Source organism: Thunnus maccoyii, chromosome 9, assembly GCF_910596095.1.
Source record: "Thunnus maccoyii chromosome 9, fThuMac1.1, whole genome shotgun sequence".
Lineage (NCBI taxonomy): Eukaryota > Metazoa > Chordata > Actinopteri > Scombriformes > Scombridae > Thunnus > Thunnus maccoyii.
In genome coordinates, this window is record NC_056541.1 from 16,594,721 (window position 1) to 16,618,499 (window position 23,779).

Below are 23,779 nucleotides of genomic sequence, written 5' to 3' on the forward strand. Positions count from 1 at the left end.
CCTCTGAGGCTTCTGAAGAGTGTGATGCTTAGCTAGTACAAGTAACCTGTGGGCACAGACTGTGAGAACAATAAAAAATATCTCCTTACAAAGAATGTGGCAGGAATATAGAAAGAATAGCTAGTATATTCTCTGTGATATGTAATGGAAAACAGTCCAAAACCCACAGATTAAGACAAGATATAACACTGAGTTTTTTTTATCGTTTGTTGGATTAAAAAAATCTAGATGATTATATACCAGAAAATTGAATAGAGAGGGGGGGAAATCCACTGTTCCTTCCAACTACCACTGTATGCTCTGCGCGTCTATGTGTATGAAAATCATGCTGCAGTGCACTTCATCTGTCCCCAGCTCCACTCCGAGGCTCAGCTGGATTCTTTATGCTTGTCTATTTTTACAAATGTGCATGTAAGTGAATGTTTGTAAGAACGACTTACTGAACGAGGAGGTGTATGTATGTATGTGTGTGTGTATGTGATTTTTCTTGCTGACTATACTAAATCAGGTGGGATTAGACAAGTTGGCAGATATACTTATGGATTATATTAACATTAAACAAATTTGTTCCTCTGTGTTTGTGTGTATGAGCTCATTCTATATCATCACAGATTACGTGTCTCTGTGGGAGATGATGGGCCAACTGAGAGTGTATCATATCACTATGTACCGTATCTACTCTGAGAAGAGGAGTTTCTTCTTGAATTTCAAGGTGTCTCCTCTATATCTCTCTTTGCTGCTCTGCGCTGTCTAAATACCCAACTGACTCAAGTACGTGTAAGTATACTGTCTTTCTTAAACTCCTCTCTCTGTTGCCATCTATACTGAGTTTAATTGACAAGACCCAGCTAATTCTCTCTCACTTACATTTAGATAGACGCTAAATGAGCCAACACAGGAAAAAGAAATTACACAACTTTTTAGATTATGACAAATAAATCAACGCACAAGTAATGCTGAAGTGACTGTATAGCTTGAGGCATATGATAGGACGTTCCTATTTGTGGGTAACACACTCAGTGCCACTTGGCAGGGTGTTAATGAAGAGTCGCAACAACATGATGTAGTGAGGACACAAACCTTGTGCATTTTGGGAGAATAAATGGGCAGCAACAAAATATTAACTTTGAAGTCATGTTTAATTAACTTCTCACTTGTGTGTGTGTGTGGGGGGGGGGGGGGGGGGGGGGGGGGTCCACAAATGTTGACATTTTTCTAAGAAGTCTTAGGAAGTGAATGCTTTAGCTGCACGTTTATCCCCTAATCAGAAATGGAAATTAGGGAATTGCGACCTTCATGAGCGTCTGCCGCATACTGACAGACAAGGAGTGTTTGCATGTCCTCTCCTTGGACTACCTGTCTTCTGCATAGTAATCAATAGCCATGAAAAGAGAAAAGGGAAAAAGAAGTAGAAGAAGAAGAAGAAGAAGGGAAAAGGGAACACTCAACAGGCAGACTTTCGTTACCATAGCAACAGGCAAGCTATATCCCAACTGTCAAAATTTAATTTCCTTTTCTATAGGAGGGGTTTATGTCTTCACTGGAAACAGACATTAAGATGCAACATGCAAACAAATATTCAGTATGCAGCAGTCTAACCCCTTCTTCTACCAACCAAAAAGCACTGAAACACACTCACTATTTTCAATGAAGATGGCCAGTATTTTCTACGGCAAGAATTGCAACAGGCAAAAGTACAAAACACAATGAAGAGGGCTTTATGGAACAAAGCTCATGGATCAAAATACATATCATTGTTTCCAAAAAAAAGTTGGTCCATCTACATTAGGTCAACATGCCCTGCACAGTATGACTGCACTACTCTGGAGTTTTCAGCATTTAAATATAAAAGGCAAGCATGGCACAAGGGACCTGTAAATGAGGCTGCTGTGTTAAAAGGTCATTGGAGTGCATTATTGTGCTACTGCCTGCTAAAATGGATGTGATCAAAATATGATTTATTCTAAAAATGATTTTAGTATAGATAAAAAAAGGCAAAATTACTCCATATTTCTTTGTCCTACACTGAAATGAATATACTCTGATGTTTCCAGTGTCTTCCTTTCCCGCTCCACTGTCCTTCAAACTCCCTGTGTCTGTCTCTCTGTCTCTCTACACATCTATGCAACCACTTAAAACCGGAAAATAATATTTAGCACATGGCTGTTTACTGCCATAGCTTTGTTATTGTACTATTAATGTTTACATAGTAATAAACACAGACATTTAAATGCCTGCCATTAAAAACATCCAACTGTCATACATCAAAGAAGAGGTATGCATGCGAGTGAGCGTGTGTGTGTGCGTGTACAGCAGATGTTCTGTGCAGCCTGTCTGACAGCCAGCAGTATCCTGCAGCTGAAACTCTCTCTGGACAAGCTGACTGACTGACAGGTAGGTGTGTGTGTGTGTGTGTCTGTGTGTGTGTGTGTGTGTGTATGCGTGTGTGTGTGTGTGTGTGTGTGTGTGTGTGTGTGTGTCTCTGTGTGTGTGTGTTTGTGTTTTCTTGTGTGTGAACAGACGGGAGCTTGCTTTGCCTCCAGCAAATCAATGTCCCCTTGAGGGAATGTGGAACCTGAGACAAAAAGAGGGAGACTGAGAGAGAAAGAAAGACTGTGAAAGAGCGAGAGCAAGCCCTGGGCAAACACACTTTGCTCTCTTTCCCCTCTCCAATCTCAGCTCCCTCATTCCTCTTTCACAGATTTTACACATTTTCCAGTTAAATCTGTGTGAAAATGTTCTGTAAGGAAATATCAGTGAAGATGTTTAACACAGTGGGAAATTAACACCTGCCAGCAGCTACATGTTGTTTAGGATAAGAAACTTAGACCCGGTTTCATTATGTAACCTGTCAATGTTTCCACAGATCAAAACACGTTTGCCTTACCAATCACTGGTATGGAATTCCAATTCCCTGCTTTTTTAAATAAAACAAAATGTTTCATGCCTATGCCTAAATAGTGTGATTTGTCTTCTTTATCGAAGTGTAGCCACACTTTCCATCCAGTTTTTTTTTTAAATGTTTACTGAGCTTATTATGTTGCTCTGCTACAAAACCTGCTTCCCTTGCTGTAGAGAATTTAACTGAACACACACTACCCTTTGAGCCCACTACATCATACCACTGACTCACTGTCAGCAGCACACACACTGTTAAATGGTGTAATGTGTCTACAGTTTTGGAGGCTGGAGTCATTTTGGTGTATAAGACTTTAATGCAGAGTGTTGAGTTGTTAAAAAGGTGGTATACTGAATGGGAACTAATTAGGTCATCACTCAGGCACACCATGATTTAATTGTGAACCTTTGGTATTTTGTTTTTTTAGTGAAATGTCTCAACAAATGTCAAATGGATTACAATGAAACTTGTTGTCATGGTGCCCAAAGGATTCATCCTAAAGATTTTAGTGATCCCTTGATTTTTCAGCTAGCACCACTAACAGGTCAATGTCTCAACGTCTACAACAATAGTTGGATTGACACAAAATCTTGTATAGACATTTGTGGTTTTCAGACAATGCATCCTAATGAAGGGTGTTCCCCTGACTTTTCCTCTAGCACCTTCAAATTTGGAGGAATCCTTTGGTAATACCATGTTACAGATTGGATTGAAGGGATGGAGCCATCCCTTCATATTATAGCCTGAACTGCCATTCTACAATCCAGACAAACTCAATCACACAGAAGAAAACTGGTTTAGCCATTTTATCCTTGAGCTTGTGTACAGAGGGGAATAATGCAAACATTTGTATGTGTGTATGTGTTGACATGAATACTTCTCCAGTACTTTCAAATAGGGCTGGGACAAAAAAATTTTGATACTGCAACATATCGCGATATTTCTACGTGCGGTACGTTACCGATATACTGGTGCCAAGTATACATTTTTTTAAAACATAGGACTACTAAGAATTGACTCTGCTACTTTGGCTTACCACTAAAAGAGCACCACTACCCTCCGCCTCCTTTTGGAGACGCTGGACAGACTGGTGACAGTGAGAAGAGTGGCAACTGTATGTGACAGCAAAGAAGAAATGCAAGCAAAATAACCAGCCATGAGCAGCTGCTGCCAGACTCTCCGTGTCCGTGCTGGAAACACAGAGAGTCCAGTGGAGCTTTGACAGTCTCTAGAAGTACATTCATGGCCCTTTGTAATAGTTTCTTGGTGGTACCTGTATTGTAGCGGAGCTAGCAGCTCTACTACGAGAGGCTCTCTGGTGTGTCTGTAGGGAAGTGTCAATACGTACTATAGCTGCTGCTGTTTATCATGTTAACGTTACTGTCATCACTCGTCAGCCATGAGTATTTTGTAAAGCTCTGAGTATAGCATAGTTAGTTATTGGCAGGTCGTGTGTTGTGTTTATTGCCACAGAAAAGGAATACATTTTTGGCTTATTAGCACAACATCGCCTCTCTGTTGTCTCTTATCAGACTTGCTAATGCTACCAGCAGCTCTGTGAGACACAAACTGAGGTTACAGTTATCAGTGTCCTAATACTTATACTTGGCAGCATTTCTTTTCTGTGAAACTAATGTACTGTCAACAAACATTATTCATTATTTGACTTTTTCCTGTTATTTGAAATAATTTTTCCTTCTTCTTCAATTACAGATATCCTGATATATCATAGATTATTTCTTTGTGATATATCGTGTATCGCAGAGTCGCCTTTGTTGTGATGTATTGTAATTGTGGGAGGAATATTGTGATAGTATCACATGAGCTCATCTGTGATTCCCATCCTTACTTTCAAAGACAAGTAGAGAAGTGGGACTTCATTATAGATGAAACAACCAATGAACTATCTGACAAAAACCTTGGATAGGTTGAAAAGGTTGACTCCCTACTTGCATGATTTCACTGACACTGTCTAGACACAGAAATGTATTCAGAGAAACATTTAAAGAGTGTTTGAGGCGTGATCAAACCCTTCTCAAGAAAAAAAAGAAGCCAAGGCTAAGTCCAATGTCTCAGTGGTGTAGTATAAATCCTTCAACCTTTACTTCAAAACCACTCACGCAGGTTGACCTGCATGCTGTCTGCAGACAAAGAAGATCATAACCTGGTTTGTTCAGGGGAAAACATGGATAGACAGATACATTTACTCAATGGGTGTGAGTAAAAATAAAATAAATTCAACCCAGGAGTGGAAAGAGGAGCACTGAGAGGTAAAGTAATAATCATCTACTGGCTTGTCAGACACACCACCAGACGATACCTTTGGTAATACAACCCCTTTATTACCCACTGGCTCCATAAAACCAAATAAGCCCTATCCATCGAGCAGTTCTGTGTGTGTGTGCATGTGTGTGTGTATGTGTGTGTGTGCCCAGTATAACCTATCCTGATGCGTGTGTGTAGAGAAGGAACAAGTGGACAAATCAAATCAGATATGGAACTGTCCTTGGCAGTTGTGCTCACATGTGCAAACAGAAACTCTGAGTGTTCTGTTTCAGCCGTCGGCTACTGGGAGAAAGAGGAGAACAGAAAGACCGCTTGCATATTCATTCGAAGAGAAGTAATTAATTTATTTATTTACCCTCTGTCTTTCTGTGCAAGAGTCTTGTCTCATCTCCAAAAGAGGGAAAGACATAAAACGTGTTATGCATTTACAGGGAACGCTCAAAATGAGCAATTCCTAGAATAGACAATACACCCCCCCTCCCTCTCTCTCTCTCTCTTTCTCTCAAGTGGCAATGGAGTACAGTATGTGGTGTAGGGGGGAAAAAAGCAGCATAGAGGATAAATGCCCCTGTGGCCAAGTGGGTAAGTGCATCAAAACAGATCCTTGAGCCAGCCATATAATTGTATGTGACTGAATGCAGTTTTGGGACGGCCAATGCCAGACCGATGCCATAGCCCATTTTTCTGTCTTTTCTGTCCATGATTGTGGTTCTAGTTAGTGCAGCCCATATGCATACAAATACGACGTTTTTAACCATTTGTCTTCATTTGCTTTGTTAGAGTGCAAGACAACTCTGTTCCACATAATTACGCTGACAACATTTTTGCACAGTCTCCCTATTGCTTCATTTTCTTCCCTGTGGAGAATATGAAAGCACATACAGTATATTCATATAAATACACATGTTTACCTCTGGCTGTTGTCTTTCCCTGGGATGCGATCTCCTGGCGGGTCCATCGGGGAGGGGAGCAGGTTAAGACAGGACGCTAGTGATTGGCTGGAGTCTTCTCTGGACACTGTGCACACACACCCAAACACAGAATGAGTCATTATATCAAGTTGATTTCCTAATCTCATCTGACACTTAGCATAAGTACTTAATCTGACCACAACATATTTTAGTCATCAAAAATAATAACTCTCTCTCTACCACCTTCTCCCATATTGAATTAGAGCAATAAAATACCGTTCTTGTCACAAAGTAGGTTATTAAAATTCAGTAGTGACATTTCTGAGTAATGGCAATACTAGACAACTAAGTTGTTTTAAAAATGATAGGTCTACTTTAAGAGGCACATTTGACTGAGAAGTGTGTAAGAATCTGGAGTAAAAGTTGGTGATGAAGCCGAGATTTGTCATTTCTTCGTGTCTTTATAAAGGTCCCTCTGTCTCTCTTTCTCCGTTCTTGTCTGATTCCACAGGGCATGAGTCACAGTTGGAACAGGAACACCGAGCCCTGCGGCTGAACACCGTTGGCCATAAATTGCTGTAAAACTGCTTGCTTTTTAATAAAGGCTCTAACAAGCCACCTGAGAGAGGTAAAAATGAGGAGTGCCGTTGAGAGTGTGTGATGATTTGGCATTGTGTGTGTCCAGTTGTGTGTGTCTCTCTCTCTCTCTGTGTATATAATCTATGTATGTGTGCATGTATCTGAGACTGTCTGCTTTTTGTGTACCTAAATGTGTGTGCAGGTGTGTGTGTTGTTAAATTAGCCCCTTTAATTTGAGAGTGTGGAAGCACCTTACTCTTCCATCACCAGCACCAAGTCTTAGTCCCTTAATTTTATGAGAACAATTCATCAAACCTTTTAATTTCATGCTACAGTCTGCAAGCCATTAGGTCTAATGACTAAGCATACACACTTGTGTGTTAGTGTGTGTATTAATGACAGTGCCTTCTTTTGCTCTGCATCAGCCAAGGCCTTTAGAGATGTTTTAAATCTGTGTGTGTGTGTGTGTTCAAAACCACCCTCCCTTCTAACATCCATAAACACAGGAAATTCAGTTTATTAGGACTAAATCTCCTGTTGTAGTTTCCACTCCACAGTGCTGCTGAGCATTTTACTTTATTTGACTGCAACTGTAATATTCTGTGACTCCATCTGGGACTTAAACGTAGCCTAGAGAAAGTTGAATCCAACCTCACATCTATATATTATTTGACATAGAGATCTGCTAGATAAGAGTCAAAGCCAGATATGTTCACACACAAGAGTGAGTCAAGCTGAGGGTAAATGTACCCTGTAACTATATTTACAGTCAAACATGTAGCCCCCGTACCCAAGAAAAGAAAGTTGATCACATTTCAAGCCCTTGTTTACCCGGTGTCATGCTGAGTCATTTAATACGTGTGTCATCCTCAGCCAAGCATCCACTGTCCAAGTCAATGAGTACATTTTGTGTCTTTGCAGTTTGATGTGTATTAATATGGAGCAAACATCTGCAATTTGAAATCACCAGAACCACGGACATAACCGATACTCATCCAATTTGCAAGAGCTTGTATTTTGTCCCCATTTACCACAATGTTCATGCAAGGAATGACTCAATCTGACTAGCAAATTTAACCAATCATTTAACCGCTTTACGTGCATCTACTGACCACAGTGAAATAGTAACTCTCACACAAATGTGTTAATAAGGATTTTTACTAATCAAGCCTTTCAGCACATTCACATGTGGTGTGTAAATCCAGCTTGAACACTCATTCAAAATAATAATTCCATGCATTGGTTGAAGTTGCCGTGTTTTGCACTCCATGCAGCACTGCGGAAGAACACAAGCAATAATTCTACTCTGACAATCATTTTTCAACCATGAGGCATGTCAGGAAGAGTGGGACTGAAATGCCAAAACAACAAAGGAGATAAATCGCTGTAAATGAGGCAGCTAGATCAAAGTTGTGGCACATGCTGAAAGAACCAGGGAGAGTGCTGGTTTCATGTTTTAAGTTGATGGAATAGAGGTGGCTTACAGAGGGAAGAGAGAGACAGCGAGTGAGAGAGAAACAGACTAAAAGACAGCAAAGGGGAGGTGAAGAGAAGAAAGGCAATGAGAAAATATGACTAGACATTCACTTGAATGGGAGCAGGGATGGATGACGGCAGGAGTCTGTATGCGACAGGTTTTTTTTTTTTTTTTTTGATTTGAACACTTCTAAAGGCTGATTTATGGTGGGTCCCTCTACACTTCTGATGACTGTCGCTCAACAGAAATTAAAAAGTCATGTGATGTTTTCAATTTATGCTGCGGAGAAAGGTTTCAGTAGTATCCATGGTAACCAGACGCTATCCTCCAGCAGGCTTGTTTAGTTACATTATATCTTCCTGACTGAGATTAATTAAATGAGGATGCTACAAGTTTTCTTAAGTTACAGACCAAAATATCAATAAGGAAGTTAAATGAAAACTACAATCTCCATGACAACGTTAGTAACACTACCCAATCACACCGAACGTCAAAATATGACGGCGTCTGCGACATAACAAAAATTCTCCAGGTGTGCGACATGAAAGGAAAGCGACGCTTTTTTCTGTCAAAATACATCATTTTTGTAAAGCAACATTTATCAAAAGTGTCGAGCGACCTGCCTTAAGAACTCTTAGCTTCTTTCCCATCATGCTTTTGCTACTGGTTGCCACAAAAAAATTGACAACAAAACATTGGTAAAAATGCTTTGGTGGAAATTCACCCAGAATGGGTAAAAAGCAAGACACCGTGTCCTTGAATGTTTTCTTTCTTTGTAGTTTATCGTTGTATACATATTTAAATAGTTTCAGAAAATAAGCTTGCTTGTGTATCATCTGTATCTTCTCGTAGCTTGAGACTCGAAGCTTCACCCAGGCACTTGAAATAGACCTGTCAAGATGTGCAGACGCAGATGTTATGAAGTTAATTAAATTACCATGTCGATGTCGCTGATCATCAGAGAGGTCCAGGTCTAACATAAGATCGTCTTCATCCAGCTCAGAGGAGCCCAGATTGTTTAGAACATCCTGAAGAGAAAAAGCACAACCACATAAACTTAAAAGACATTATTTAAAAATAAAAGTCTGACAAAATAATAATGATTGATTACTATTTTCATAATAATATGATTAAATTAGGTTTTTCAATCATGTCCACTCATCTCCAATTTTTGGTCAAAACAAGATATTATGATAAGATATTATGATATTATATGATATGATAATAGAATTTGGGCAAAACACTCATTAATCCAACAGGTTCTGCAAACCCTAAGGAGGAAAACAATTAATAGTAATTAAAATAGAGGATAAGATAGGGGAAGATATGACACACATTACAAAAAATGATAGAATGATTTTCATCAAAGTCATCCAGATGGCTCATAACAATTAGAGAGAGAGATTTCCCAGTCAGAAAAACACTAAATTTTATCAACATAAGCAATGATAACAATACAATTTTTAATAGGTAATGGGTTTTTTGTTGTTGTTTTTTTTTGCCTGCACTAAATTAGATATTTAGTCCCTCATGATTGCATTCCAGTTCATGAAAACATATTGCTTCTCCTGTTATGTGGGGATCATTAAGGTTCAGTTTGAAAAAGCAGTGACTGTTCCAAATGAGGCTGAAGTTTTGAGTAACATCTGTCAGCAGTCCCTGTGCTTCACAAGCAAAAAATAGCTGCTGAACAAACTGGCAGAAAGGACAGTGCTACAGTATTTACAAAGAAAAACAGCCTCATTACTTAGTCATGTGTTTTTAAAATTTGTTTTCACTATTCAAACTTTCAAAAAGATTTGTCTCATGACCTTGATATTGTAGCTCTGTAAATGAATCTTATAAAATGCCATGTCAACACGGCTTTGTATCCCATCTACCTCGCAGTGAACATGGTGTTCTTACCAACACAACAAAGTTATTGATGCTGCTATCCTTACTTGAAGACAAAAACAGATTTAACACCCAGACACTTTTAAAGGTACTGCTTTAAGGCAATAAATCTAACTATACAAATATTACTGCACTATTTACAGTTGTATTCATGCTGTGATACCTTTTTCTGACAAATACAGCTTCATTCAGAGCAGGGCATTTCCTTACAAATACAATGGAGTCTATATAGAATAACTAAATTTTAAGTCAAATTACTGATAACTGACATTTGATTGATCTCTTATCTGTTAACTGAGCTACAGCCACAGGACTGAGCTTCACTACTTAAAGCACGCCATCAAATCTTCATTGCTACTCTTTTAGGAAATGCTCCCATGTTCTTAGTATTATTATGACGTTATAAGGATGCAGTAAGATGATTCTCCTGCTAGTCCAGTTACTTTCCAAAAGTCAATGCTGCCATCTGATGGCCATCAAAGGGAAACCAGCTGCAGAAAAAAACTGTTGCTTTAAGAATAAAAAGTGGCAAATAACTGATTCAAACACTATGCAGCCTTGCATTGGAATGAGTAAGATATAAGGAAACTTAACAGTGTTCACGAGTGTGATTAAAAATAAGGCAAAAAAAGAGAGAGAAAGGTAAACTCAGCAATAAAATCAAAGTCCGCCCAAATAACTAGCAGGGAACTAAGATTAACAACAAACTGTATGGTGGTATTATATAGAAGGACTACTGATAGGACTTAGTGTGCATGTTCATCATCAACCTTACTTTTTCTTTGGTTGAACATTTACACTTGATCAAACACACATGAAGGAGTGGTTATGAACTCTCAAGTACCATCATGGGCTTCCCAAGGAACCTGCTAAAAACAGCCAGGATGTCCCTTCCACATTACTCTGGTCCCAAAAGGACATGACAATACAAAGGTCAAATATCAGTAATATGAAAAAATCAAATAATTCGGCATGTTTGTTTTGAACAGCATACCATGTAGGTGGACTATAACACCAATATGAGCACCACAAAGGAGAGGTTTTTGTTTGTTTTATATCTCATACACTGAATTGTCCTGATACAGCAGATCTCACCTGTCTAATAACACCACAACACCAAAAAAACCCTTATTACTCATTATCAAAAGGACTTTGACCTGGTTCGGAGTAAACTTCATTGCCTGAAACAACCTTTTAGACAACATTTTCAAAATGAAAGTAAGTGGGTGATGTTTATTACAACTTTTCAGAACATTTAATATCGGTGGAAAGGCCTCGCCTGAACTTTTGTGCGTTAAAAAAATCTTAGACCAAAGTGAAATATCAAAAGCCAAAAACTACAATGTGCCAGTCTCATGGAGTATCTGCAGATGCATATAGATCCAAAAATCCAATAACCAACTCTGTTCAGCTCTCATCACTGTTGTTTGGACATAAACAACGTCACAGGCACACTGTGTATCGATCTCTTCCCATCTGAGTACAAGAGCCTCAATGCTTAGTAGTGACACGCCTGACTATTCAACTGCCCTCTGCCCATTTGTGCATGTGTGTGAGTGTTTGTGAGTGAGAAAGAAGAAATTCTAAACAGCTAAATCAATGTTCTCCAAGGCTATACCTATTTGAAGCCATTGTGGTCTGTGTATGAACATGTAACATCATCTAGCTGTTTTTTTCAGCGGATGCTCAGTGTAGTAAACATCAGTAAAAGACCAGAATGCATTTCAGTGTAATGCAATTGAACAGAAGAGCTCATTTCAGGCATTAAAGCTAATAGCTAAAAGATATTGGAAAAGAAATGAAGACCTGTGCCGTGTGATACTACTGCACACAGACTTCATTTGAAGCTAAATTATCCATTTTAATGTGCCCCTCTAACCACAGAAATGTGTTAATATGATTTTACGACCCAGAGATGTCACCTTTTTACCTCGGTTATATGATTTGAGTGAGCATAATCCTTGAGTTAATAGAGATAATATCAAAATCGGGTCTCATTAAGAGATGGCTCCATCTCTTAACTGCCAAGCAGAATGACATCCAAAACAGGGATAAGAGGAAGCAAGAGGTTCTTTCCATCCATTAATGAAACACTGGTTTCTGTTCACACTGTGGAAATCACGTATACCGTCTATGAAAATTACATTTATTCAGTGCTTTAGGGTGGTAAATTGCATTACGATCAAGGGAGAGAGATTTGGCGGCTAGGTATTATGGCTTCTAGCAATGGGAAGTATACGGACTAACAAATTACTTTCATTCTGTCAGAGCAGACACTTCACAGCCAGTTGTGTTTACAATGTGCCTGAGGGAATAAAGGATTGAATGTCTTGTCAAATCCAAAATACATTCCTTGAATGAAACTTATAAGAAACTTTTTTTTTTTTACCCAGGCGGTCCCAATTACATCACCTGAGATGTGTTATCTTCTAACATCTATCTACTCCTATCAATACAGAATAATCACTTGTCCAAGTGCAAAGTAAACATCCTTTTCATATTCAATAAACAAGTAAACTCTGTTCATATTCCTATCACATATTGTAAGATCTACAATTTTATTCGAATACGTTGTGAGTGAGGCAGAAAATATGACTGACTTTGTGCAGATTCAATCTGATTGACCTTTGACCTACAGAATCGTGAAGCTCTCTACTGTACAACCAGTTTGAGAGAGAGGAAAATATTGTTTTTTTATATTGGCAGCAGAGAAGGAGGGTTCTGCTTAGCTGTACTGAGTGCAAGAACAGTGACAGTGATTAAACACAATGAAGTGTTTGATAAGATGCTGTATAATTTACTTTGTGGAGTGCTGTTGTTCACCTGCTAGCCAGTTTATGTTTATACCCATACCATTTCCCGTCTGCTTTTGACATACCATGCAATTAAATTCTGCCTGGCGAAAAAGCTGCATGAAAGTACCTTCACTGAGACATACCGTCATTTGTTAATTGTTATCTGCCATTGTGGCCTAGGGAGGTCAAAAAAGGTGGTATGTAAATGTAATAAATCTTGAGCACCAAAAGTAAACTTAACAAGGTACTGGATTAAGTTATGACTGCACATTACCAGGTTCCAATTAAATTTAAGGAATGTCATTTCATTTTCATGGGCTAGCTAGTTGGTTTATTAGCACACTCTTCATCTCAAAATACTGTAAGACAAAGAGAAAACTCCCTGAAAGCACAATCAGCAAAGTTTCATTTGCTGAAACTTCATTCAAATTAAAAGAAACATTCTTAAATGTCTTTTCTTTCGCAAAAGTAGTCAATTCCAACCCTCAAGGGCTGGTTTCCTGCAGACTCTTCTTGTTGCCTCATAGCTAATGAGCCCCTCATTGACTCTCAACCCCATTCCTTCCAGGTACATTTACTATTTTATCAGTTTCTACACTGTTTAATGTTTTAAAAGGGTTACAAACAAGACATTACCTTGACATAATCACCATGATATATTTAGCTAGTTAGATAATAAGGCATTTGCATTCTTTGTTAAAGGCTGTTTATACATATAAATGTGAACATGCTGGTATTCCCATGACAGAAGTGGTATTAAAATTAAGTCTTTAACTTTTAATAAGGTAAATCAGTCAGAAATATCAGTTTTTCCTCATAAATATGAAAATAAATGTAGCATGATTATTGTTTGTGAGAATCTACAGTACACAGACAGTTGGAAACCACCACAATTTACTGCATACTACAGCATTTTAGTATGCATTAACCACAAAATAATACAACTAAACAAGTGTTTTTTGGTTAATCTACAGTAGCCACTGGTGCTTATAACTGAATGTTATGTATTAGTCATGAGACCCTGTCAGTAAGTAATTCTTTCGTGAACCACCATTTTCAGTGCTCTACTGTGTTAACCAGTTGGCATAAGGACTCCTAGCCTCAGAGAAAAGGATTTGATTTGAAATTTGATTATGATAATTGTAACTGCTTTCAATTTGATATCTTTGGGCATAATGAGTTTTCAGTGCCCACATTTGCAAACAACATCCTCATTGTTTTTCCATTTTAAAACCCAACTGTCTGGTTGTGGTTATTATAAATTCTGTCTGGGATAGGAAGTGAATCCTTATCTGTTGTATGATTAATACAAGTGTCACTTTTGATATCTAGCCTTTACAAGGCAGCTGTCTGACTAGAGGATATGAAAACATGGGGCACTCTGCAGTATAACACCATGTAGCAAGCAAGCTGTCGAGCAACTGTTGATATGCGTAAGTAATGCAGTACAAAGTAAAGTGGACTGCAGTTAGACTATTCTACCATTTATGTCACTGAAACCCCAAACAAAAGTGCATGTTCAAAGTTGTCCAGCTTGTATCTAGATGGATAGATAGGATATATAAGAAAGAATTTCTTGAAATCGTCTAATGTAATTCTTTTTTTGTCAACTGTAAATGAATGTAATCACTGTCTGTCTGCTAGAGTATTATTCAGCTGTCACTCAGAAACACTGAGTAACAAATGCTGAATATGCTAGTCAAATAAATATCTCACAGATTCCCAAAGGCATATCAAAATAATAATAATAACTACTGGAATGAGATAATCAAACTCAAGCAAATACAGCCTGTCTTCACCTAAGAGAGGTACCGTACAATTTATCTTTTGAATTCCACAAATAAGTCACGTTTGTCACTGCAAACAAATCTTTATTTGCTGTATGATAATCAAATTATGGGCTGTAATGACACAGAAACAATAAAACATAATTGCCTAGCATACTTTGCAGTTCTAATTGAGCTGTGGTGCTTTATTTTACCCTGCACAGGTGTAGCGTCCCACAGGCCTCCTTAACACATAAACACACCACAGTCTGCTATTGTATATGCATAAACAATGAGCCATAGCAGACTGTTCAGGCCCTTTTCTTCACACAATAACCAGCTGTAGTCATGTACTTACTTGGAATATATTATGGTTTGCATACTGTGGGATGGTGCATATTGTATAAAACTCACGCATCATGGAGAAGCTCAATTCAGACTTTTTCATTCGCTACAACCCACAAATATCTATGAAGCAAATGAAAGAGGAGAAGTGGTGAGGCATAATTTAGTACACACTCCCAGCTCCTGCTTTTCTTCCACAACTTAGAAGTGAGAGATGACTCCATGTTTGGTGAAATATATGTCAAGAAGCAGATGCAGTCTTTAAAGTACAGAGCAGTGAGTTGTGTATATCCCTGCCCTTTTTAATCTCTTAGTAGAAGCCTATAGTCCTTGGTAAAATAAATGGGATTGACTTAAACTAGCTTTTCTCTCACTAAGCTTCCTCGCCTGTGTTGTAAGAAAACCAACCAATACACAATTGTACAGCCTATCCCCTGAAACAAACGTGGATATAGCTACAGCATGCATCAACAAAGACTGGTGCAATGTTTTTTAGACAACCTAAGCAACAAACAAACAGAATATAATGCTTAAATCCCACAGATGACTGAAGAAGTTTTTCAAAGTACTTTATCCACCCGCACTGAACTCACTTTTACAGCTTTGCCTTAAATAGCTTTAAATGTAAGAAACCAGGCCTTTTTTTTCCCCACAGTTTTCTCAAGTTCATGTTTAAACACATATGACCTATTTAAAGATTCTAATGTTAATCTTGAGCTGTGGTATATCTGTACTGAGTGACACATTAAGACTTGAGGTGCCACGACTTTGTTATGGATAAGACGATACTCTACTGTACATCACCATTAAATGTGTGGTATTTATCACTTAGCTCTCTTTATATTCCTTTATATAACTTGTGCATCTCAATATATATATATAAGTTTAAGAGAAGTCGGCTGCAGTGATTACCAGGATCTTCAATCACCACCAACATACCAGCTAACTCTAGATGTAAACAGGCACAATTACTTCCAAACTAATACCTTTTAGCAAATATGTGCTTTAGTTTGAAATCAAAGTAAAGTAAAATCAGAAGTATTACTTTGTGAGTCGCAGCTGCAAAGCACATTAAAGTGCATGGGTGGCCTTACTGAGTGAGATTAGTTAGGATCTTATCTCACAGTATTTTTTAAGAGAGTGCGTTGGCAGACGGATACAGTTGTGGCCAATTACATCCGCTCTTTTCACCCTCTTTAAAAGCAGGTCTCTCCCCATAATGATGCAATGTCAATTTGGTAATCCAGTGGTGAGATTTACTAAAAGATAAGCACTTTTCTTGTCCTGGATATGCAGAGTTATGGTGAGTACGGCATCCCAAATAAGTTGCTATGGGCAGATGATGTCTCTTTTTAAGTTGGATTCGCGTTTGAGGGCATATTAAATATTTGTGTGATTTTATTTGGAATCATAATGATCCACACAGTTTCCACATCTGCATGTACTGCATACTGGAGATTTCACTTTGCAGTTAATTTCCTCTCTTCCCACGTGTGGTGAATATGAACATGAGCACAAGGCCTAAAGAGTGTTCAGGTTCAGTTTATTTCAACACATGTGAACAGTTTGTTTGTCGCTTAAGTGTCCAGCAGCAAAGTCAGTGTACTCCACACCCCAACTCACTGCACACAGTGTTCAGCATCATAAGTGAAAACTTTTAGTCATTTTAGGATTAAGAGTCTTGTGACAAAGAAATTAACAGTGTGGTATGAACAATATTTGATTTGAGAATGCTAGCAGACTGAGTTGCCTTAAATATTCATGGTGCTATTATTGTCTGCAAAGCTAACGCTGTACATTTAACAAGGCAACTGAATTAGGTGGAGCCACTGGTTAAGGGGGACAGTGCTTATTTCCTTTATTAAATTTCCAATATTAAACTGCCCAGAAAGTGTATTCTTTGTCAATATTATTTCTATTCTATTGTATGTAGCTAGTTAAACTGATTTTATCTTCCTCTTTATTGTGTTTAAACCTCATGTAAAGCACTTGCTCTGCTGTACCTTACTGTGAGGATGTCCTACAGGATGTACACAAGAGGAAGTGATACATACTAAACTATTTAGTCACACTGATTGTATTTTTTGTGTGTGTATGTGTGTCTATTCAGGGCTTATAAAAGTTAGATTTACATGAATTCCCCAATGTGTTCTATTATATCCTGCTCATAAGCTAGTTATGCTTTACCTTCACATCTTTTATTCTCTCTCTCTTATATATTTCTTACACACAGCATTTGTGTCCTAGACTTATCGATAATTGGGCATGACCTACGATCTGTAAAATAAAGCACAGTTATATAATTAACTTCAAAGGCAAAGATGAAAGTGTTCTGATATAATCTTGTGCCTATTAGACAAAATAGCACGCACACACACACACACACACACACACACACACACACCCAGCTCCAGACTTACCAGACTTCCTAGTTTGGATGATGATGAGTTGTTCCTGTGTTTTAGCAGACCACATCCCTCCATGCCCGGGGCATCTCTGTGGTTTCCATGGATACGAGGACCACCAGCCCCCTCAGATGAAGAGCGCAGACGCCTTTCCAACCGCATCACCTCATGGTATGGGCTAACACTGCTACACAGAGAGGCTGGAGGAAAGAAAGAAAGAAAAATAAAGACAGACAGACAAGAATGAATTGAGGTGAAACTGTTCTACAAGCAGACACATAATCATCTTTTATTATATTTCCAATCAGTAGCAGTCAGCCTTGATTGGGTTTTTCCTTTCTTTTTTTTTTAAATTACTCACAAATCAGTCCCTCATATTTCTGCAACCTTCCCTTTATGAAGCCCTTCAGTCATACCGTTTTTGGTCAAGTGGTAATAATGCTTGTTTTGTAATAATCACGTTTGGTCTGAACGCCTGCACCAAGATTGTCGTGTAACAAAAAAACTAAATTGAGAATGAATGTGAGCTTTCAGTGGCAATACTCTTCAGGCAGACAAACACAGATAATTGCTACAAGTGCAACTGGACCAAGAGAGTTCCATTTTGAACTACTAAGAGATAAATGTAAAACCAGACAGACAATACCTTGTCCTCTTGCCCTCACACCCTCCACACAAACACACACGTATTGTTTCCCCTATGTGTATGTGGGTGTCTGCTTTCTTTGTCCTCACACTATAAAACTGGCATATTTTCCAGTTTTGTCATCACACTGAGCAACAAGTCACTGAAGGAGTCATACAACAACAATTAGTCTCCTTGTGTCTCCAACCATTGTACAACAGGTTGAGAGCATTTTCAACCAGAAAGGAAAATCAGATCTACAGTAGACTGGGGCCCACACTCACCAAAGGCCTGTTAATATTTTTTATGATTATAGTAGAGAGTATGATATGAGTATTAAAATGAAAATAGCAAAATTCTTTTGTTGTTGGGCCCAACAGATAAGCTCCCCATTATTACTGCAGTCTGTCTGTAGTACCCACTGCCCAAAAGCATGTAAAGTTTAAAATCAATATCCATGTTCTTTCCTGCAAGTATGGATTGCCACAGTGTGTGTGTGGGTGTGTGTGTGTGTGTGTTCACAGTCCCACAATAGGCCATTAATACTGCACTAACAGTCCAGTACAATCATGCCAACAACACTCTGTACTGACAATCAAGTCACAGTAACAGTACAGCTCTTTTAGAGTTTCTAATATGACAAAAGAAAGTTGACAGTACGTCAAAGTAAACTTGCCCACTATAACTCAGATATTTCCTACAGTATGATTATTGCTGGACTTTGTATGACATGCATATTAATAGATGGAATTGTAATCCTAATTATTACTTTTTACATCTCTTATTAATGCCTTCATAATGTCAACTACAAGCAGAGCATAAATAAGTGATTTAAAGTGATTTCAGTATCTGCAACATAAAATTATCAATGGCAGCAACTAAAATCTGAATAAGAATTACACATTTGTACCTCTGCAACCCTAAAATGTTTCATTTCTTTTCCTTAAAAGGGAAATAAAATCAGCCAGAATTTCTTATCAGCATCTGACAGAAGGAAAACACTTATTGTAAATTTTAAAATGGGCCTCAGATTTAAGGGGAAAGGTTCTTACCAGAGAAACCTAAACAAATCTCCTCTGCATTATGTTACAACAGCTGAGGATGAAGTGAGAAAGACAGTAACAAATCATCATCTTTGGTTGAAGAAAATATTTTCAATTTGACACACACTGCTTTACCAATGTCAAACCACAACTGGCACTGATTTATTAGACAATTTCATGGCTGTAAAATGCCAATTTTATCTAAATTACTTCAGAATTTGGAATTTTGAAAAACATTATGTTGTCCATAATCATGAAGTGGAAACAAACAAGACTTGAGTATGACAATACTTTGATTCTAACTAGCCCAGTTTGTACCACCTCCAATGACCAGTTTACTCGGGGAAACTCTTCAAAGGGCTTGAAATGTACGATTTTTATTGGCTATGTTGTTCACACTTGTTCAGTCATGTATGGGGAAGAAATAAAACCAAACACTGAAGTAGCAGGAGTATGGCATCACTTCAACCACCAAATAAATATTTCAAGCTAATTTTGGTAGAAATTATTGTGAATTATTGTCTCAGTTATCATGCATCAATCTGGGCCTGTGACTCCCACTGTACACTTGAGTATGGTATTTGTGTGTGGCTGTGGCTGTTCATGTAAATCTGTGATTTATTTGCATGACTTTCATACCTGCGTGCGGCTTCCTCAAGTGAGAGGACCTGGGTTCATGGCGGCCGCAGAAACTTCCTCTCTCTTGAACAGAGAGCGTCTTTCTTGTTCTCCTTTCTGATTGCTCTGGGTTAGAGTGACAACCCTCGCTGCGTACCACACACGCCTCGCTCTCACTTGTGGTCTCTGTCTGGTAATCTGCCTTCTTTTCCTCTACCAAATCCTTCCTCTCCTCTGCTGACACCTCTTCCCTCGCTTCCTTTCTCTCCTCCTCCCTCTCCTTCCTCTCTTCCAGTGATTGTTCCTTGAGGGGTAGGCAAGGTACAGCTGTCTCTGGCTCTGAGAGGGAAATGGCAGTCTCATAATCTGTGTTGTTGGCTGTGCTGGTGTCAGGGAGTAAAGGTTTTTCAGCACTGGACTGGGCTGGAGTGAAAAAAACCTGAGGAGAGGACATTTCATTGAGTAAAAAAACACAACATTTGGCATTTCGAAATATCATCTTCAAATAAAGAACAAGTGTGAACTTCAAGGCAAAAAGCTAACCGAGAGGAGAACCCACTTTAGTAAGCATTATGATGGATATGCGTGTCCTCAGGCAGCAAAGTGTGCATGTTTAGATATTTACTCTTCAATAGCTCGAGTACAGAGCTTTGTCTTGCTATATTGGGTAAGTGGTTTCCTTTTTGGAGTTCGCTCCTCCACCAGGAAATAAAATATAATAAATTCCTTGAAGGAGGGAAAGTTGTGAGCACAAGGGTGTGAAATGTGAAGGGCCGTTTGCAGACATGCATAGGGTTTGTTTTTCATGCCTTGGCTCTTTCAATAAAAGGACTTTTCATGCCCGGTGCTCAATTTTTATGCCACATTTCACACATTCCACACTCTGGTCATAAATATTCCTCCTTTATGGTTTTTGTTCCTGACATCCAAGGGCACCTGTGGTTGTATTATATTCTTGACTCCAATCTTTTCTCAAAATAAATTCCTGTTTGTATGCTTACAAGTAGAAAGATTTGTGATTCAGATCATTAACATGCTCAAAATGTTGCATTTCTATACAGAACATTTGATTCGAGCAGGTTAGAAGATTCATAAAGACATAGTATAAGTGAGTGTGCTACCTGCGAGGTAGAGACAGCCACGCTGAAGTTCTCTGGAGCAGGTGGAAGTTCAGGGGGGGCTGTGTCAGTAGCTGGCTCTGCTACTAGGGCAGGTCCTGGGGCTAAACCTGATCCAGGGCTGGGAGCTGGCAGAGCATCCACTTCAGATACAGAATCTTCTGTGATGGGGATGAACTCTGAAGGGGTGATGGCTGTGGTTCGGTCCTCTGATATCATAGGAGACTGGAGTGAGCTCTCGCCACCGGCTCCAAGCAGCTCCCCTGGCCATGACCCCGGGGTGAGCCCTCCTGCCCCCGGAGTAACGGTGGTGGAGCTCGGAGGTTCCAAGTTCACTTCTGGAGGTCTGTGGTGATCAGACGACCGGGAGAAGCGGTGGTGGGCTGAGAGAGATTTAGGTAGCAGCTGCTTCTTCTGGCGTGACGACTGTTTGTTGTTATTACTCCCACCACTGAAGTCTTCAAGGAACCCGGAGTCGTCACCCTCATTGGCCCCTGAGCTGCTGATGCAGTTGATGAACACATTTCGATTGGCTGTGGAGGAGGAAGAAGACGCTTTGTCAAAATCCTCTGTCTGAGAACGCGTGATTTTCTTTTGCTTGTGGCTTCCGAACCCAAATGAGTGGCGCGACTTGGGACGTCCACCACCTTCGCTGAACCCTGTTGACAATGATGTCGTTATTGTCTGCTGGTTATTTCCGTTTGCATCTGTGCTCTGTGACAAAGGAGGCGTGAGGTTTAGGTTGATAGGTTGGACACGCGGATGACTGTTTCGTTTAGCTGTAAAACTGAGTGATGGAGTGCGGAAAAGGCTACGGCGTTTCCCAGTACTGCCGGAACTGGAGTTGGTGCTGGAGGGCGATGAGGTGTGAACGCCATTTCCCACACCGCCTGAAGATGGAGAGGAGGGGAGAGACTCCTGCCTCTTACTGCTGCTGCGGCGGAAGATTGGTAGGCGGGAAACAAGCGTGGTGCGGCGTGAACCTGATTCACCCATCTAGAAGCTGAGGCAGTGGGGCAGTCTGAGGAACAAACAAAGACAAAAAACATTTTACAGAAAACAAAACATCTTGACATTTAACATACAGAGATAATTCAGATTAAGTTCAGGTACAACAACAAACCTCAAACACTCATCTGCCAGTCACTACTCACACATCTCATATTCAATAAACAATTATATCTCAGTTGATAGTGTGGTCCTTGCTCATTAAATATCCAAATGATGTCATTGTGGACATTAACTAACCATCCGGTTAAATGCTGGGCCATAAAACAACCAATAGAGGAGCACACAGAATCCAACTTTTTTAAAAATCAGTAAGTGGGAGCTACAGTGTGCAGTTCAAAGTGAGAAATCTCACTTTTCCCACGCTGAATGAGTCAAAACAAGTCACTGTTGCTTCTCTCCCCTGCAGATGCTTGTGCTGCAAACAGTGGTATGATATGTGACAGATTTTTGCTGTTTAGGTAATGCATGTGTGTAAACAAAAACAATGTTGTTTACCCTGCTGCTAGCGCCCTGTGAAGTCTGTGTGATGAAAACATTTTGGAAAAACAACTAACTGCCTGAATATTTTTAAGTGGTTATCAACTCAGAAAATACCCGGCATACCAAAGCTGCCTTGTTGAGGTGCAGTTTTGTTTCTGGTTCAGCATTGATAAGAATAAAGATATGACTGTCTGGGATGTGAAAGATCACAGAATGAGAGACTTGTCATTACGTCAACATGCAATTTAGACCCTTGACTTCCCTGCCATGTGTTATATCCCATTAAAAGACTCATCACTGTTATTTTTTTTATATATTTTGATGAGCTGAAGCAATGTAATTTGCACCAAACCACTCAAGAAATGAACAGGAAACATTCATAATTTAGTGAGGCACGCAGAACTGATGTGCCAATGATAAGCTGTTCCAGTTCAGTCTGAATTTGATGTGAAGAAAGTCGGCGCACGCATGTGATTACTGCAGGTATAAGACCCGAAGTGATTTAACATGCTATGTATTACAATTATCATTTATCTGACAGCTAAATCCTGAATATGTTCCACATGTTGAGTCACTGAGTAAAAAGGAGACAATCATTTTGATAAATACTCATATTTTCATTGTTTTCTGCAGTCAATTAGCCTAACACTGACAATGTAGTCCTCATAACGTTGAAGAAGTAGCATCTGTGAGAGCTACCGAAGTGTTTTGTTTTCGATCTCTGCATAATAAGCTTACATTAACACCCTTTACTGAAGTAGCTTATGAGTGTGTCACCTCCTTGAAAGTAAATTTGATCAAGTCCTAAACACACAGTGATGTAATTCCTATTTTCACACCAGGTTAACTCAGAGTACCATATTAAGAGGTCCATAAATATTGTTAAGAGACAGAGGAGGCTAATAACATTTACAGTGATGACATTGTAAATAATAAATAATACAAAATGCTGTTATTCTTTGCTCTGTCCTAGTGTACTTGAAGCTGTCTGTGCTAGTTAAGACACATTGCGGGCTAGCAGCTTTGTCAAAAACTTTTAAAAATACTTAATCTGATGAGCCAGCAGACCATCCATATTTAGTTTTCACACCACGGCACAACCATCTGACCTGGCCACGGCACTCTGACCTGGCACGTTAAGACAAGGTAAACATCCTCTAACTAATCAGATGGAGATTAAAACAGATTGAGAACACAGTTATTCGCCTGACCAGTAAACAGTAAAACTGTTGCCATCCAAGTGTCAGACTTAGTGAATGGTAAAATGTAGGGAGGGTTTAAGCTGAAACGATATTAACTGACTGACCATTACTGGACATACAGCTGTATTTGGTATGATACACACCATTGGCCACTTGCGGCTGTATTGCCGAAACTCATGATCTTGCCAACACAACCCAGAATCAATGAGTGACTAAGTGCAGATGACTTCACATGAAGGCTGCTGGGGCTAAAGTTTACCAGAAGGGGTAGTGCTAGTGTGAAGCAGGTGCTTACTTCCCTACTGCCCGGTCACTGCACAGGCAGT

At 39.2% G+C, this 23,779-nt stretch overlaps 1 protein-coding gene across 4 annotated transcripts in view; it reads right to left on the reverse strand.

The window, feature by feature from the left end:
* ccser1 (coiled-coil serine-rich protein 1) overlaps positions 1-23,779 on the reverse strand; it is a 116,429-nt gene that overhangs the window by 88,191 nt on the left and 4,459 nt on the right. For all 4 annotated transcript variants that reach the window (XM_042422052.1, XM_042422049.1, XM_042422050.1 and 1 more), the window contains exons 2-6: positions 20,764-21,781; positions 19,664-20,081; positions 17,372-17,556; positions 9,090-9,180; positions 6,097-6,202 (exon numbers count right to left, since the gene is read on the reverse strand). In XM_042422052.1, the coding sequence (XP_042277986.1) occupies positions 6,097-6,202; positions 9,090-9,180; positions 17,372-17,556; positions 19,664-20,081; positions 20,764-21,756 (1,793 nt within the window). In that variant the 5' untranslated portion in view covers positions 21,757-21,781. The remainder of the gene's footprint in view (positions 1-6,096; positions 6,203-9,089; positions 9,181-17,371; positions 17,557-19,663; positions 20,082-20,763; positions 21,782-23,779) is intronic.